This window comes from Phocoena phocoena, chromosome 2 (genome assembly GCF_963924675.1).
Source record: "Phocoena phocoena chromosome 2, mPhoPho1.1, whole genome shotgun sequence".
Lineage (NCBI taxonomy): Eukaryota > Metazoa > Chordata > Mammalia > Artiodactyla > Phocoenidae > Phocoena > Phocoena phocoena.
In genome coordinates, this window is record NC_089220.1 from 74,392,647 (window position 1) to 74,407,368 (window position 14,722).

Here is a 14,722-nt window from a genome sequence, read left to right on the forward strand (position 1 = left end):
GGGGGCTGGGCCTGGCTGGGGAAGGCTGGCCTGGAAGGCACCCAGCCGCGGCCCTGGGCCAGGGTGGAAAGTATGTGTGTGAGCTCATTTGGAAGGTGGCTTCTGGCCAGTCAGGCCTGCCTCCTTTCCAGGCCTTGGCTGCCCAGCCCCCTCGAAGAAGGCTGCCTCTGGGTCTCCCCAGTCTCCCAAGACTGTCTGAGTGAGGAAGGCAGAGACCCACAGGCTAGGTGACTGATGGGAGTTGCTCTCCTAAAGGAGGTGAATTCAGATTTGGGGCGGTGGGTTGGATGGGGGTACAGGGACTTCAGAACAATGGAGCAACCTCACCTGGGGTTCCCCGGGGCCTTAGGGAATGGGAACTGCCCTGAAAGCCTCCCCCTCCTGCCAGGCCCCTGCCTCAGACATTCACCACCCGAATCCCTCCCCCAGCTTCTGCCTTTGTCCCATTCACTTCCTCTGGCTTCTGAGTCCTATGCCTCCTCCATCCCCTTAGAATACCTGTTCCTGCCCCCAAGAAGGAAGGTGACTCCTGGCCTGGCCAAGAGGACTCCTGAGGAAGAGCCCTTCTCTCCTGTGCTACCACTCCTGCGACACAGCACAGCAGGCAAGCACACACATGCTGACAGATTCCGCAGAACACACACTGCCATGCAGATACCCAGCTACATGGAGTCCACAATGGAAGAGACACTCAAGAGACATGGTCAGAATCTGCCTGTACAGGAAAAAAAGTCAGACAGACCTGGGTTTTAATTTTGGACTACTGAGCTGTGAGCTTGAGCAAGTCTTATCTGGGCCTCAGTTTCTGCATCTGTAAAATGGGGCAATGTTTGTGCTTTCCCACCACCTCCCCTTAGCTGGAAAGGGAAGTGGGAATACAGAGGGTAAACAAAGGACTGGGAAGGCTGTCAGATTGTGGGGAGATGGGGCCCAGGAGAAGGACAGGGAAGGACCAGCAGAGCTGGCCAGATTGTACGTGGGGGTCACTCCACTCAGTCCCCTCTCCTCTAGAGAGTCCAGCTCCTCTTAGATCTTCCCCTCCCTTTCCATCCTGTGGACCCAGCACCTGGCTGGCAGCCTTGCGGGCATGGGCCCAGCTGGTGGCAGGAGCCCCGAGAAGGGAGTCGATGTCAAGGGCGTCCATGGCTCCCCCAAATGTGTGGGGTGCAGTGATGGGCAGAGTATAGTCCAATTTCCTGAGAGCCCGCTTCCCTGGGTTCTGCCCAAACCTCCTTGCAGATTCCCCTTGGCTCCCTCCTGGCTGCTCTAACTCACATGTGCTGCTTTCGAATAAAGGAACTTGGAACCATAGAAACTGGGTCAGGCCCAATGGACAAAGCAGGGTAGGGCCAGTGAAAGCAATATTTGCAGGTCTCCCAGGGCCTTCTGCTCTCCCCTCACCCAGCCTGACCTGGTGGTTCACTCAGCTGGGGCCCGGTGGGGTCCCCGGGGCAGCCTCACTGGGCTGGATCCCTCAGACCCAAGGCATGTCAGAAGCACGGGACCTTGCAGCCTTCACCCTGCAATTCTCCCAGCTTGTGAAGCCTCTTCCACCTCTTCCCCCTTTGTCTCTGGTCCTCCATTCCCATCTCTCCCCCTTGGCTTCAGAGAGAATCTTGTGATTCCAGAATCAGGGCCAAACAATTTCCTCGTGATGGGGAAACCACACTCCAGACGCCAGAGCCCTAGGCTCCCTCTCCTCTTCCCTCTGGCAGTCCCCCCTCCCCACGCTCCTCCACTGGCTCCAGCTGTGTTTTGCAGAACTCCCACTGGATAACATCTGTAATTGCCTCCAGATGTGGGCCACAAAAACACAAAAGGGCCATGAGCTCATCTCTGAGCTCCTTGCCACAGGGCTCGGGCCCTACCACCCCCAGATGCCCCTGACTTCTCAGGGTCCCCATCCCCTCCAGTGAGGGTGGCGGGGAGGTGGTGTCCAACTCCACTGAGACACACAGGCCCTGCCAAACAGCTGTTGGGCAGGAGAGGCGCAGGAGGCCAGGCATAAGGTCAGGGTTCCTGGCTGGCAGGAAGGGGGGGTACCCCTTCTGCCAAAGCAATCACACCAGCCAGCCCTGACTAGCAGCTGCATCAAACGCCTGGCTTAGGCGGGGCCAGGCCTCTAGGAGGCAGGCCATGGAAGGGGGCCTGGGCTGGAGCCGGGAGGGAGCGAGGGCCGGGCTGAGGCAGGAAGGGAAGGAGGGGAGAAAGAGGGCTGCTCCCTTCAGCTGAGCTGACTCAGCAGCTGAGCGATTGCTCCCTCCAGGCTGGTTTGGAGGAAGGGTGGGTCGACAGCCTGGGAACCCTGTCTGGGGCAGCAGTTTCTAAGGAAAGAGGAAACAAAGCCCTGTCATTCTGCCCTTCCAACCCGACCATCCTGCTTCTCCTGGGCAACTGGGGTGAGATCCCTGTTTTGCCAGAGATAGGCTGCTCCTAACTGGCCACGGGGCAACCTCTTTCTTTCCCCTCTGTTCCTTCTGCCCCTGCAGGGGAGCCCCAGGCCTGGGAGAGGCTGAGATCCTGAGGGCTGGGGAGAAGGGCCTGTCCCCCGCTTCCCGCCCAAGCCCGAGGCTGACTGCGATGGGGGAATCCCCCAGCAGCTGTGCGAGGCCTGAGCAAACGGAGGGTCTGCGGCTGGATCACACGCCAGGGTAATGCAATTTAGGAAGATTTTCCGAGTGGCTTCCGCTTGGCCACTTCCTCTTGCTTTGCAGTCCTGGGCCTCAAAGGTAGCCTCCTAGGCCAGGTTGGGAGAGGGGAGCTGGCTGAGCTCTGCGGACAACTCGCCGGCCCCCGTGGAGTATGCCCTCCTCCCCATCTCTGGGCCCTGGATCCTTTTCATCCACCGAGAATAAACATATTCCGTTATGTATGAAAAATACCAAAACCCCACCTCACGGAAAACACCGCACGGCCCTCCTGCTTCCCATTCCCCTCACAGCCACGTCCCAGGCACACAAACTGCAGCCACACGAGGAACGTGAAACACTGTTTATTCTTTGTGGAAAGGTTGAACAAGGTCGAAAATGTCCTTAGAGGGCACTGACCCAGCCCCGCCCTGCAGGTTCCTGGGGTCGGACGCCTCTGCCCCACCCCCACCCCTCCCCATGCCCCTTGTTAACAAAAAGGAACGATTTGAAGGGAATTCATATATAATAATTATAATAAAAATATACATTAAACAAAACAAAAAACCCAAACAAGACAACTTCAGCCGGACTGCCAGCACCGTTCACCGCACTCCTCCCACCCCTGACATCCCTCTCCGCTCACTGCCCCCACGTGGTCTCTCACTCTCCCAGGTCTCCGGGTACCAGGACCACCATTGGCGGCCCAAGGAGACCTCAAATGGGTGGGCCGGGTGGGGAGGGGAGGGCAGGACACCTGTAGGAAGGGCTGGGGGGGGTCGTCGGGAAGCGAGGGGCTAACCTGACAAAACGCCCAGGCGCCTGCCCCTTCCCGGAGGCTGGCGGAGGCAGGCTGATCCTCGGCTCCCTAGCTAGGTGGCTGCTCTCATCAAGGTTCCGGGTCGCCAGTCCCCCATGCGTGCCCTCTCTGCTCCTTTCTCTGGCTCCCCGCCTTCCCCTCCGTGCGGTCTGATTGAAGCCAGGGCACCAAATGGGAGCAGGTGTGCCTTTATCGGGCCCTTCCTGAGAGCTCCAATAAAACGTGCCCTCCCCCGGCTACCACAGCCCACCCTGTGGCGTCCCTGCCGGCCTGGCCTGCCCGGCCCCCCGCCATCCACTCCTGCTGCAACTCCCTGGTTTGCCTTTTGGTCCTGTCCTGTCCTCTCTGACTGCTCTGCCCCTGGGTCCCTACCCCAGCTGCCTGCATTTGAGTGAGGTTCTTTCTCTGTGGCCCCCAGGCTCACCCCCAGGACTCCTGGGGCCCACCCCGGTAGCTGCACCCCCTGGTCTCAGCTCTTCCAACCTTGACATCCCCATCCGAGGCTAACGTTTGGGAGGGTAGGGCTGTCAAGGGTTTCTGCAGCCCCAGGTTAGTCCTTAATGGCTCAGGCTCCTTCCGTGGAAGTTCTCGGGGGCAGGTGGGGCAGAGGTGGATCTTGGTGGAGAGGACTGACCCTCTCTGAGCTTTCCTCCCAAGGTCTTAGGGTAGCTGAGCAGCCCTCACCCCCTCACTCTCTCAGGGTCTCCCCCTCACAACAAGATTAGATTTCTCTCAGCCAGAAAGAGTGGTGGGAGGCTGCCAATTGAGTACCCCCGGGGGCTCGCGGGGCTAGCGTGCCCAGAGACCCCTGAGGTCAGAGTTCAGAGGTTAAAGGTATGTCAGGGAATGGAAAAGGAGCAGATGACCCCATTTGACCTTTACCAGCGAGGTCTGAGGGTCCTGCCTTCAAGTGCAGAGCCCGGACATTCAGATGGGGCTGAACACACACCAAGCCACGGCGGCCCCTGAGGGGCAGGGGCTGGGAGGCCAGCCCCTGCTCAGCCTCCGGGGGACCCATCTAAGGAAGAAGCAATGCCAGCGCGGAGGGGGGGAGAGGCCAGTCATGGGACAGAGAAGAAGGGACGTGGGGGGGGGCTGGGGAGGGGGCTCGGGACCGGCGGGAGCAGCCCACCCACCACCACCTGCTGCCACTGGCCTTCAGAGGCAAAGTCCTCGTGGGAGGAGTGGGCGGGCAGCAGTGGGGGTCAGACCTTGTCCAGCAGGGAGCGCTGGCAATAGAGCAGTCGCTTGGGGGTCCCGTGGCGTCGGAAGAAGAAGACGGCGAGGCCCACTGCCAGCACCAGGAGCAGCAGCAGCACAGGCAGCACCACGGCGGCCGCGCTCACTGCTCCGCTGCCTTCCTCGTCCACCTCGATGATGATCACCTCCGTCTCCTCCTCAGTCCCCTCATCCGGCCGGCCCCCCGACGACGGGCAGCCCATCCAGTCCCGCAGGGCTGACTTGGGGTAGCCAGGCTCAACCTTCAGCTTCTGGTTGTTGAATTTCCAGTATTTGTTCCCCTTGTAGAAGTAAGTGAAGACTGCAAGGGTCAGCAAGAAGGCGGCATTGCAGATGAGAGGTGCGGGCAGCGTCCGGAGAAGAGGCAAAGAGAGAAGAAGAGCGGGAGAGAATCCAGTCAGTGTGCGCGCCAGCTGAGGTAATCGCTTCGCTTTTCTGAGCATCGGTTTCCTCAGCTGTCAAACCAGGTAACTCTAGCACCAGGTTGAGACAGTGGTGGGGATTAAGGGGTCCGAAGCGTGGAAAGCACTTACTCAGTGCCTGGCACATGGCAGGGGCTCCCCTGTCCTCCTCATCATTATTTTCAACCCGATCCTCTCCATCTTTCCTCCTGCTCTCTCTTAACTCCCTCTTCCGGTCCTCCCCTCATAGACACCTCCTGTGCCCCTCTCACCTTCATCGCTGCCCATGAATGACCCTCTGGGAGACTCAGGGATTCCTTCCCAGACCTTGATGTTTTTGGGGTACTCGCTGTCCACTGCCCTGAGCTCCTCGTTGAAACGGTAGTACCTGGGGGAGAGGCAGGGAAGGGAAGTGGTTGGACACTGGGCATGTCTTCCGAGGGGAGTGGGACCCGGGACTGAATTCGCTGGTGAGCAAAGGGTGTCTGTGGATGGGGGCGGGGGGACAGGGGTTTTGAGTAATGAGGGCCTGCAGCTGAAAGCGGTGGAAGGTGGGGGTGGGAGGGAGGGCCCAGGCTGCAAGGAGCCACCAGCGGCCCTTAATGACAGTGCCTGGCAACTGGGGCGGTGGCACAGGGCTGGGGGCAGGAGGCATCAAATGAGCAGGTCTGAAACGGTGACCCGGTCATACCCCACTCACTCAGCACCCAATGGAGGCTGCCCGTTGCTAGGCAACAGCACAGACTCAGCCAGCTTCTTCTCCAGGGAAACATTTCAGGGGGAAAGTAGGTCTTCCTCCAGAATTGAGGGAACCTGGTGGTGGTGTCTGAGGAGGGAGGCCTGGAGCCCAGGGATTGAGGCCTTACTTGTTTCCCCGAAAGAAATAGGTCTTTCCGTTGGGCATCCAGAAGAGAGCAGCATCGATCTTGTCGGTAGGCAGTCCTCGACCCAGTTCCTTAATGTGCTTGGGGTAGCCAGGCTCCAGGGAAGCTTCGTCAAACACCCAGTGCTTGTCTCCTGGGGAGGAGATGGGAGGGCAGGATCTGATTCCACCTGGGCTCTACGGTCTTTGGAGGAGTCAGGTGGAATGTGCTCCTCCAGGGAGACCCTCCCCACACCCAAAGACTAAGGCAGAATGTCCGGTTACCTTTGAAGAAGACAAACTTGCCATCCTTCCTCTCGTAGGCAGTGTTGATGGATGCGGGCAGGCCCCGCCAGAATTGGCCGATGGGCATGGGGTATCCATCCATCACCTGGTTTTTCCTCACCCGCCAGAACCAGCGCTCCTGGGAGGCAGTTCATTACATCTTTAGCTTTGTCCTCCAGCTCAGTCCCCAAAGCTCCACTGCCTCAGTTTTAGGATTTAGTCCTCCTACTGCTGTTTCCACCCAGCCTCCCGGTCATGGAGCCCTTTTGTCCCCCACACCAACCCACTTCTCCCTCTCACCTTGAAGACAAACATCTCCCCTCGGAGCATGGCCACGGTGTCAAAGTTCCCATCACAGATGTTGGGCCCATAGGTGGGGTTTTTGGGCTTATCAGGGACAGAGGGCCTGGAGGTGGTCCTGGGTTGAGGGGGCATCTTGGTGGGGGACCCTGACTCGCTCCCTGGGGCAGAGAACATGAGGGGCACTTCAGACTTGGTGGCAGAGTAGGAGGAAAGGACAGACATGTGGGCAGATAACACCTTTGGAGAGGTGTGGCTGGGCCTTTGCGGGAGGCTGAAGCAATCAGCTGGGAAAGGACAGAAAAGGTGGGGTCTTTTAAAAGTGGGAGCGGATGGAGGCAGGGTCAGGTGGCGGGGCCGGGGGGAGACTGTAGGGCATGAGGGAGGGGAAAATGCACAGGCCAGGGAGAACAGGAGAGGATAAGGGGCAGACAGGAAGGAGCAGATGTGGGCGTAGATTACTTGCCATAAAGTTGCTGGATGCCCCGGCGGTCATCATCGGGCAGCACGAAGTTCTCTGTGTCCATCCACTGGTAAAAGGGTGCCATGATGGCCGAGGGATCATTGGAATGCTCAAGCCCCAGGGCATGGCCCAGCTCGTGCACGGCCACCAGAAAGATGTCATTCCCTGGAGGGATGGGGATGGTTATGATGGCAGCCTGGGTCTCTTCCCTCAGACTCCCTGCTTCCCCATCAGAAGCTTCAGGTTCACAACGAAGCCTGCCTGCCAAATTTTCCACCCAAAGTGACCAGATCCTGAGTTCCAGCCTATCTGGCCGAGGAGGCAAAAGCCAGCCAGCAACTCTTCTGGGTAGAGGCGAGAGACTGTTCTGGGGCCGGATCCAAATCCCAGCAAGGATTGGGAAGCTGAGGTCCTACCTGGGCCTCAGTTTCTCCCAGGAGCCAGACATGACATTTGCCTGGAAACGTGAGTGATGCAGATGCTTTGAAGTCTTTGACTGGGAAGTCAGTTATTGGGCGAGAGAAGGGACCAGATGTAAATATGTAAATGTAAATAGCTGAAAACAGTAAAATAGCTCAAAACGGTCAAAACAGCTCTGACTTTCATTGGAAGTCAGACCGGGAGATGTTTGTGGTCCCCCAAAGCCCTGAGATTTGGGGGTCTGAGGCTTGGGGAGGAAGCTGGAGAACCCCCATACAAATGACTCTTGACTCTTCCAGGGATAAGAGTCCCCGGGCTACCTCGCTCACCATTCAGATCCTCATTCCGGACAGTCCAGGGCTCGGCAGAGTCAAAGTGGGTGTCCCCTCCGATGTTGGGGCCTGGGAAGTAGGCATGGGCCAGGAAGCCACCCTCGCCATCGAAAGGCGTGCTGTCACCGTGGAAACCCTCAGCAAAGAAGATCATGATATCGGCCTGCTTCTCGTGGCCCTCACGGATGTAGGCATAGGGTACCTCTCGGAAGTGCAGCGGCGTGGCACTCTCCCACACACGGAACGCCTTGCGGATGGCCTCGAACGTGGCATACTCCCCCACCTTGGGGGTGTAGTTCTGGATGCTGAGGTCCAGCCACGTGGGGAGAGGATGGGAGTGCGTTAGGACAACAAGGGGCAGAACTCCTTTCCTGTACTCTCCCAGGTCTGACTGAGCCGTCCAGCCACCTTTGTCTGACCCAGCTCTTCCTGCCGCCTCACAATGCCTCTGTCCCAAGAACTGAGGGCTTTCTGACTCTGGGATATACCTTCTACCGGCTGCACCCCTCTCCAGGATGAGAGCCATTTTCCTCCCTACCCCCGAGGATGCTTCTCAGGAACAGGGGTGAGTAGGGAAGGGAGCCTCAGGGTCTCTAAGCACCACTGATAGGGAAGGGTGACCTGATGTGAGAAAGGCCACTTGCCTGTTGGACTCACCAGAAAGTGATCTCGTTATGCTGCCATTTGAGGCCCTGGATGGCATAGCGCTTCCTTCGAACATTGGCCTTGATCTCAGCCCCAAACTTGTCTGGAACGCCACAGCGGGGGCGCCTCATGGCCCTGGGGTGTGAGGATTGTGGTCAGGAGAGCGTATGAAAGAGAAAGGTCTTCAGGGGAGAGGGGGAATGTCCGGCCCCAGGGTCAGTGTGGGGAAGAGACAAGGTCATGAGGTCTGGATGAACAGGAGAGGGTCGGGATCATTTTGTGGGGATGAGGTGTGGGGGTGGAATCAGGCATTCAGGTGGCAGCCTCTCTGGTACTCAGTGTTGTGCGGGTGGGTGCTGGGCAGAATTCCTGCCAGGTCTAGCACTTACTTCATGGTGTCTGCGTCAGCCTTGCCTGTCACTCGCAGACCGTAGAACCTCTGCATGGCAGCGATGGCAGCTGAGAGTGACTGAGGCGAGCGCTGTGTGTGGGTGCGCAGGTCCCCAGGGGGCAGGTAGCCATACTGCTGCAGCCAGGCCTGTAGGGAAAGGGATGTGGCTTGGAGCATCCCCACCTGGCCCGAGGGGAGCCTCTGTTTCCTCACAGCACCTGGAATGCACCCTTGGCTTGGTGTGGAAAGGGCAGTGAGCTCCCAGCCTGGCTCTGGCAATGGGTCTGGAGGAACTCCCAGGCTGGACCCAAACTCTGGCCCGGGTCCTAGTATGGCTGATCCTCTTGGAGGGGTGGGGAACCACAGCGCTGGGCTTTGGCTGTAACTCTTTTGATGGGAGCCCTGGTGGTTTAGTTGAGTTCTAGGACGTCTTCTCAGAGCTGAGATTCCTTCTAGTGCTTTTCTCCTCTGTGTCAGTGTTCTTGTAAATACAGCGTGTCCCACCTGAGGCTGGGGTGTGCCCATGGTGGTTGGAGAGGGGAGAGGCTGAGGGGCTCTGCTTTGGGGCCTGGCATGAGGCTCTCCTGGGACAGGCATGCTGTGCCTCTGGGGTATACACAGCTGAGATCTTTTCAGAAAGGAGAGCAGAAAAGGAGCTAGGGCTCCGGCTGGCTGCTGATAGGGGAAGCTGGGGCGTTTGGAGGTGGTGCGGATGTGATCCAGTCACAGAGTCAGGATCCTGCCACTGTCGCCATCCAAGCAGCATCTGACCTAGGGCTTGGGACCTAAAGACCCATTTAAGGTTCTCAGTAGAGGGAGTGGGAGATTGGGATGGTGGTCAGGATTAGGGTTAGTACTTTACTTAGTATTTTGGTGACTGTAGTTTATTTTAGATATGATGTGAAATTGTTCATGATATAAAAGCTGGCATATTGCCTTAAAGTAAAGTTGGGTTTTTGGTGTTTGATTGAAAGGTACCCGCATTGCAAAGCCCTGTTGAGGAAAAAGTCGGCCTTTATTGTAAGAAAAATGGAGTCTTTTCCTAAAGCCTGAAAAGTAAAATGAGCCAAGTTTTATGTGGAACATGAACATGCTCAGATCCTCCTATGGGGAGATGCTACTCGGATGGCTCTGGTCCCTGCTCCAGCTTTGCCTTCTTAAGGAGTCCAGAGGAGGCTGCAGGTTGCCTAGGGCGGGAGCTTGGAGTGCAGAGTGGCGCTGCATCCCTTACTCCAGGTCATTAGGATGGCTCTCCACGTGGCCCTTCACCTCGAGGCCCAGGCCTTGACGGTGGTGCAGTGCTCTTGCACTGGGGCTGGGGGTGATTCAGGAGCAGCTGACTGGGGACCTGAGCCGGCAGGGGCAAGAATTGCAACATGGTTCTGGGAAGTGATCCCCTACGGCTGATGATGGGAGTTAGGGCCCGAGATGTAAACAACACAGCCTTTCCCCAGCCAACAGGCCTGGCCAGAACAACCCTAGCACCACCCACTCTGAGAGCCCCTCCTCAGGGGAAGAAGGTAGGGCGCGAAGTTTAACCTCTGTTATACCAGAGGGGAGCAGAGCAGGAGGCTCGTTTTGGGCTGCTCTCCTGGGAGCTCTAAACTTGCCCTGACCTGCGCTAACTGATGCCACAGCTAGTGCCTGCAGGAGGCCTGCTGTGGCCTGTGCCCAAGTATGCAGGAGACTCCCTTTGCCCCTGGCCTCACCTGTAGGGTAGTCACATCCCGGGTTTATGACCTGTGGTGGGGGAGCAGCTGCTTCAGCTTTGGGAAAGGATGGGAGCAGCCCACTGCTGGAGCTGGAAGACTGAGGTCAGGCCCCCTCAACCCTCAGGGGGCAAAGCTCCTAGAGCAGGATGACAGGAGGGAGGGTGGCAGAGAGATAGGGAGAATCCACATCTGGGAGCTCTGGGATACATCCCTCTTCCTGATGAGTCTTTCAAGAAGGTGGATAGGTCTAAATATTCACGCCCACAACCCCCACCCCATACGCAGTAGAGAAAGGTGGAGACTTAGTCAAGAAAGGAACTTCTCTGGAGTCAAGAGAGCCACAGGTTCTGGAAAGGAAGTGCCCCCATTCCTCTCCTCCTCCCAGGCCTAGGCTCCGAGCAAAGCAAGAACCACAGAGGAGACTATGAGGTCGGAACCACAGAAGAGAGGACTCTTGTGTCTGCGGCTGAGTGGGAGAAGGGCCAAGTGCCAGACTGGCCAAGGAGAGGAGAGGGCTGTCCCGGAGCTGGTGCAGGACCCTGGAGGTGGTGGGAGGAGGCCGGCTGTTTGAGGCCTGGGCCACCCCAGCTCTCCCTCCAGATTTGCCTGGAGAGGGAGCAACTCTGCAGGGTCAGAGAACTGAGTCGGCTGGCTTTGTCCTGAAAACTGAGTGGTGCAAGGTATTCCTCTAGGGGAAAGTCAAGGACAAGGAACCCCTCCCACTCCTAGGCCCACTTCACCGGCCTAGGAGTCCTGGAGGGGGTTGGGGTGAATCTCTGGCTCTTCTGCAGGCCCTGGATCCCAGCCTCTAGGCCTGCTCCTCCCTCCCTCTGCCTCCCACCCCTCCATGGTCCAGAAGCAAATGATGGTTCTGGCACTGGGACTGCCCATGACCCGCTTAAAACAGAGCCAGGGCTGCCGCCCCTCCCCAAGGGGACCTAGTGGGGCAGGGGAGGGAAGGAAGGCAGGGCAGGCGAAGTTGGCAGCGGGAAGCCCCCAGATGCCCGGGCTCCTTTTGTTAGGCGCTCTCCCCTTCGGGCCTCTGATGAAGACTCCAGGCCTGGAAAGAGGATGCCTCCTCCTCCCTCCTGGACCCTGTCAGGCTTAGCCCCTGGGCAGATTTTTCACTCTCCGTGGTCACCTCCATGCCTAGGGCCACACTATTCCTGTCAGTCTCAGGACAGAGAGAGTGTGTTCTTTCTGGAGATGTTTCCTCCCGGGGTGGGACCAGGGCCGGGACCAGGAGGGAGGAAGCCAAGTCCTGATCCCTTCCCCCTGCTCAGGGGCCCTTCCCGGCCCCTCCCGACCGCACCCATGCCCTGGCCGAGCTGAGTGGGTTGGGATGGCCCAAAATAAGAAGCTGATCAAATCCGTCTCCCACCTTCACCCCAAAATAAAAGAGAGAGAGAGGAAAAACTTCCTCAGACAACTCCCACGCGGCTTCCTCCCGAGCCCGGTGGGCCAGCGTCGGGGAATGGGTGGGGGGCAACCGAGTCAGTCAAGACCTGCGCGGGAGCCCAGGGCCAGGCCCTCACCCCTCTCCCCGTACTACGCCCCCAGTCTCCCTGCAATTAACACAAAAAAGCAATTAACAAAAAGAGCCTAAAGGCGCCGAAGGGGGAGCAGGGAGCGGAGGCGGCAGCCCGGCCGAGGCCCCGGCTCACAAGGAGACCTTTGTGTGTCCGGAAACGCGGGCCAGGGCGCCAGCGCCGCGACCCTCGACGCCAGGGCTCCGGGCCGGGACACAGAGGGTCCTCTCGGAAAGGCGGGGGATGGGGTGGGGGTCGGGCCCGCTCCGCCGGCCACCCGCGACCGCACCTGGCAGCCGACGCGTCCGAGGAGGGCCGGGAGCGCCAGCGAGGCGGCGGCCGCAGCGTGGGGGGCCCGGGCCAAGGGGCGCCGTCCCCGGAGCCCTCCCGGCCGGCAGAGCGCCGGCGAGCGCGGGCGGGAGAGCGCCTGCGAACTGGAAAGTCGAAGAAACAACAAACTCTCGCACATGACAAGAAACCAGGACAGCGCGGGGTCTGAGCGGAGTCCAAATATTTATCAGGCTCCCGACCGGTTCCAGAGCTGAGCTCAGAGCCCAGGGGAACAGGGGAGGGGTGGGAGTGGGCCCCGGCAGGAAAGTTCTTCCAAGGAAAGGATTGGGAAAGAAAGTCGGCGGCGCGCGCGCGCGCGTTGTGGGGGTGGTAGTTGGAGGAAGCAAAAGTTGGATCGACTTGGAAGTTTGGAGATGAGGAGGGAAAGGAAAGGAAGGGGGACCCTGCAGGCCGGAGCAGCGGAGACGCCGAGAGCCCTCCTCTCCGAATGGGGGCTGTCCCCTCGGAGACCCCCGGGCTCGCCTCCCCGGCGGGCGCGACTCCGGGCAGGGCCGGAGGAGCTCACTTACTTCGGGGCTGAAGCTGCTTTGGGCAGAGCTGAGGGAGGCGAGCGCGGAGGCGAGCGCGAGCAGGGGGAGCAGCAGACTGCGGGCGGGTCGTGGGGCGAGAGACATGGTCCGCGACCGTCCGGGCAGCCGGGCCGTGCGGGCTCCGCGTAGGGGCCCAAGCCCTGGGGTCGCACCGCCACTCCCTCGGGGCGCCTTTTGTCTTCCGTAGGCACTGAATTTGGATTCCTAGAGCGCTGTCCTCTTGGAGATGAGGGGATTGTTCTTGAAAGCGCCTGTTTGCTCGTCCCCGCTTTCCCGTTTTTTGATCTTTCTTCTGCTTAGTCTGCGAACTGGATGGCGAGCCCTCTCTCGCTCTCTCCTCTGGTCCCTCCCTTCTCCCACAGGCTCCCTCCGCCCCCGCCCCAATGCCCTCCTTTCCCGGTGCGGACGTGGTTGTTTCAGTCTGAATCCAATTACAGCCAAGAGCAGGGTAAAAAAAAAAAAAAAAACCTAAGTTGCCTTTCTGTGGTGGAGGCTGCCATCTGCAGGGGTTGAGGCCACAGCCGAGAGCGGGGGGCTTGGGGGGACTCAAGGGACGGGATGTGGGACACTTTCTCCTTCTAAGCATATTTTGGGTGGTTTGATTTCTCTGCTTCCACCGTTCGTCTCACCTCCGTGGGAAGCACTGGGAAGCTCAGAGCCTGGGATGGTGGGGGCATCTTCCGTGTCCACGAGACCCGGTGTGCGGCGTCATCTGCTAGGGCCTGTGGCTCAACCGTATTGAAAATTGTGTCCCTTATTCTTGTCAGCCACCTCTGTCCCTACCCTAACAAAAAATAATTTAAAAAAAGCAACAATAACGAAACCCAACTACCCACTGACAAATCCCACCACCACACTGGATCTGGGGGTCCTGTCCCTGGAGAAAGACGAATGCACCCCCTTTTTTATTGTCCTTTGCAATCTGCTGCCCCTTGAACTAGAACTGGCTGGGGAGGAAAGGAGTGCAAGGCCATGAAACGCGGGGAAAGGCAAATCAAGTTTGGTGAAACTGCAGAAAAGAGAGAATGGGAGTCAGGCCTACGGGGGTTTAGTTCCCGCTCTATACCGGAAAAGGAGATAATCCCTGAAAGAGTATAATCTCCTCCTTCAGGGGCTGACTAGACTCTGAGAACAAAAGGTGGAGGTAAGAAGGGAAGGGGGAGGGCAGGCTAGAGCTGATGGTGGGAAAGGGAGACTGATAAGAGGCTGACGGCTAGATCTGGAAAAGCAACACAACAGAGGCAGGAAAAGTGTGGGACACAGAAAACCCAACCATCAGCGAAATCTAAGATCCAGGAACTGCATTGGTCAGCGAAGAGAGGAAGGAGGTTGGTGGGGGGGGGCGGAGAAGAAGGGAGGGAAAGAAAGCAAGGGAAGGAATAAAGGAGGCTGGACAGAAATTATGTCAGGTAGGAAGTTCCAGAAATCCTAGAGATAAAAGAACTGTCACATTATTTGTGGCAGGAGAATGGAAGAAAAGCCCAGTGCTCGGTATTGTAATGGGAGCAAAGGTCCTTTTCCCCTCAGAATCCATGGGAGGAGCCATGATCAATAAAATGAAAGGTTTCCCTGGGGCCTGCGCAGCTAACAGATCTGTGGGAAGTATATGGTGGCTATTAGGTACCTATTCCACAGTCACTGTTTGGGGGCTGAGCACCGCAGGGCTCCCCTGCACAAGTGGGGGTTGGGAAGTACAGGCCTCTCTCCAACCAACCTCTGCAATTCAGTCAGAACCACAGAAACCTCAGGATCCCACTCTTCAGCAGAACATGCAACACCCAAGTCTGCTGTTGCCGTGTCAGCCTTCCCAGTGGG

General features: G+C 58.5%; 1 protein-coding gene across 2 annotated transcripts; it reads right to left on the reverse strand.

Annotated features, from left to right (window-relative positions):
- Window positions 1–3,145: 3,145 nt before the first annotated feature.
- Window positions 3,146–13,230, reverse strand: MMP14 (matrix metallopeptidase 14). 2 transcript variants are annotated; one of them, XM_065872269.1, is made up of 10 exons: window positions 12,887–13,230; window positions 8,784–8,932; window positions 8,407–8,529; window positions 7,747–8,054; window positions 7,001–7,162; window positions 6,535–6,695; window positions 6,235–6,373; window positions 5,954–6,104; window positions 5,360–5,475; window positions 3,146–4,987 (listed from the first exon to the last, which is right to left on the reverse strand). In XM_065872269.1, the coding sequence occupies exons 1-10, from the start codon at window positions 12,989–12,991 to the stop codon at window positions 4,653–4,655; spliced, it is 1,749 nt and encodes a 582-aa protein (XP_065728341.1). In that variant the 5' UTR covers window positions 12,992–13,230; the 3' UTR covers window positions 3,146–4,652. The 2 variants fall into 2 exon arrangements, with proteins under 2 accessions (XP_065728341.1, XP_065728340.1); XM_065872268.1 differs by having other exon boundaries at window positions 4,653–4,987; window positions 6,535–6,691; window positions 6,997–7,162; window positions 12,887–12,991.
- Window positions 13,231–14,722: the final 1,492 nt, after the last annotated feature.

Coding starts and splice junctions, on each gene's coding strand:
- MMP14 (XM_065872269.1), bottom strand. CDS start 12,991: ATGTCTCTCGCCCCACGACCCGCCCGCAGTCTGCTGCTCCCCCTGCTC. Junction 7,163..7,746: donor CCGGAATGAGGATCTGAATG/GTGAGCGAGGTA, acceptor CCATCCCTCCAG/GGAATGACATCTTTCTGGTG. Junction 6,696..7,000: donor GGGCATCCAGCAACTTTATG/GCAAGTAATCTA, acceptor TCTCTGCCCCAG/GGAGCGAGTCAGGGTCCCCC.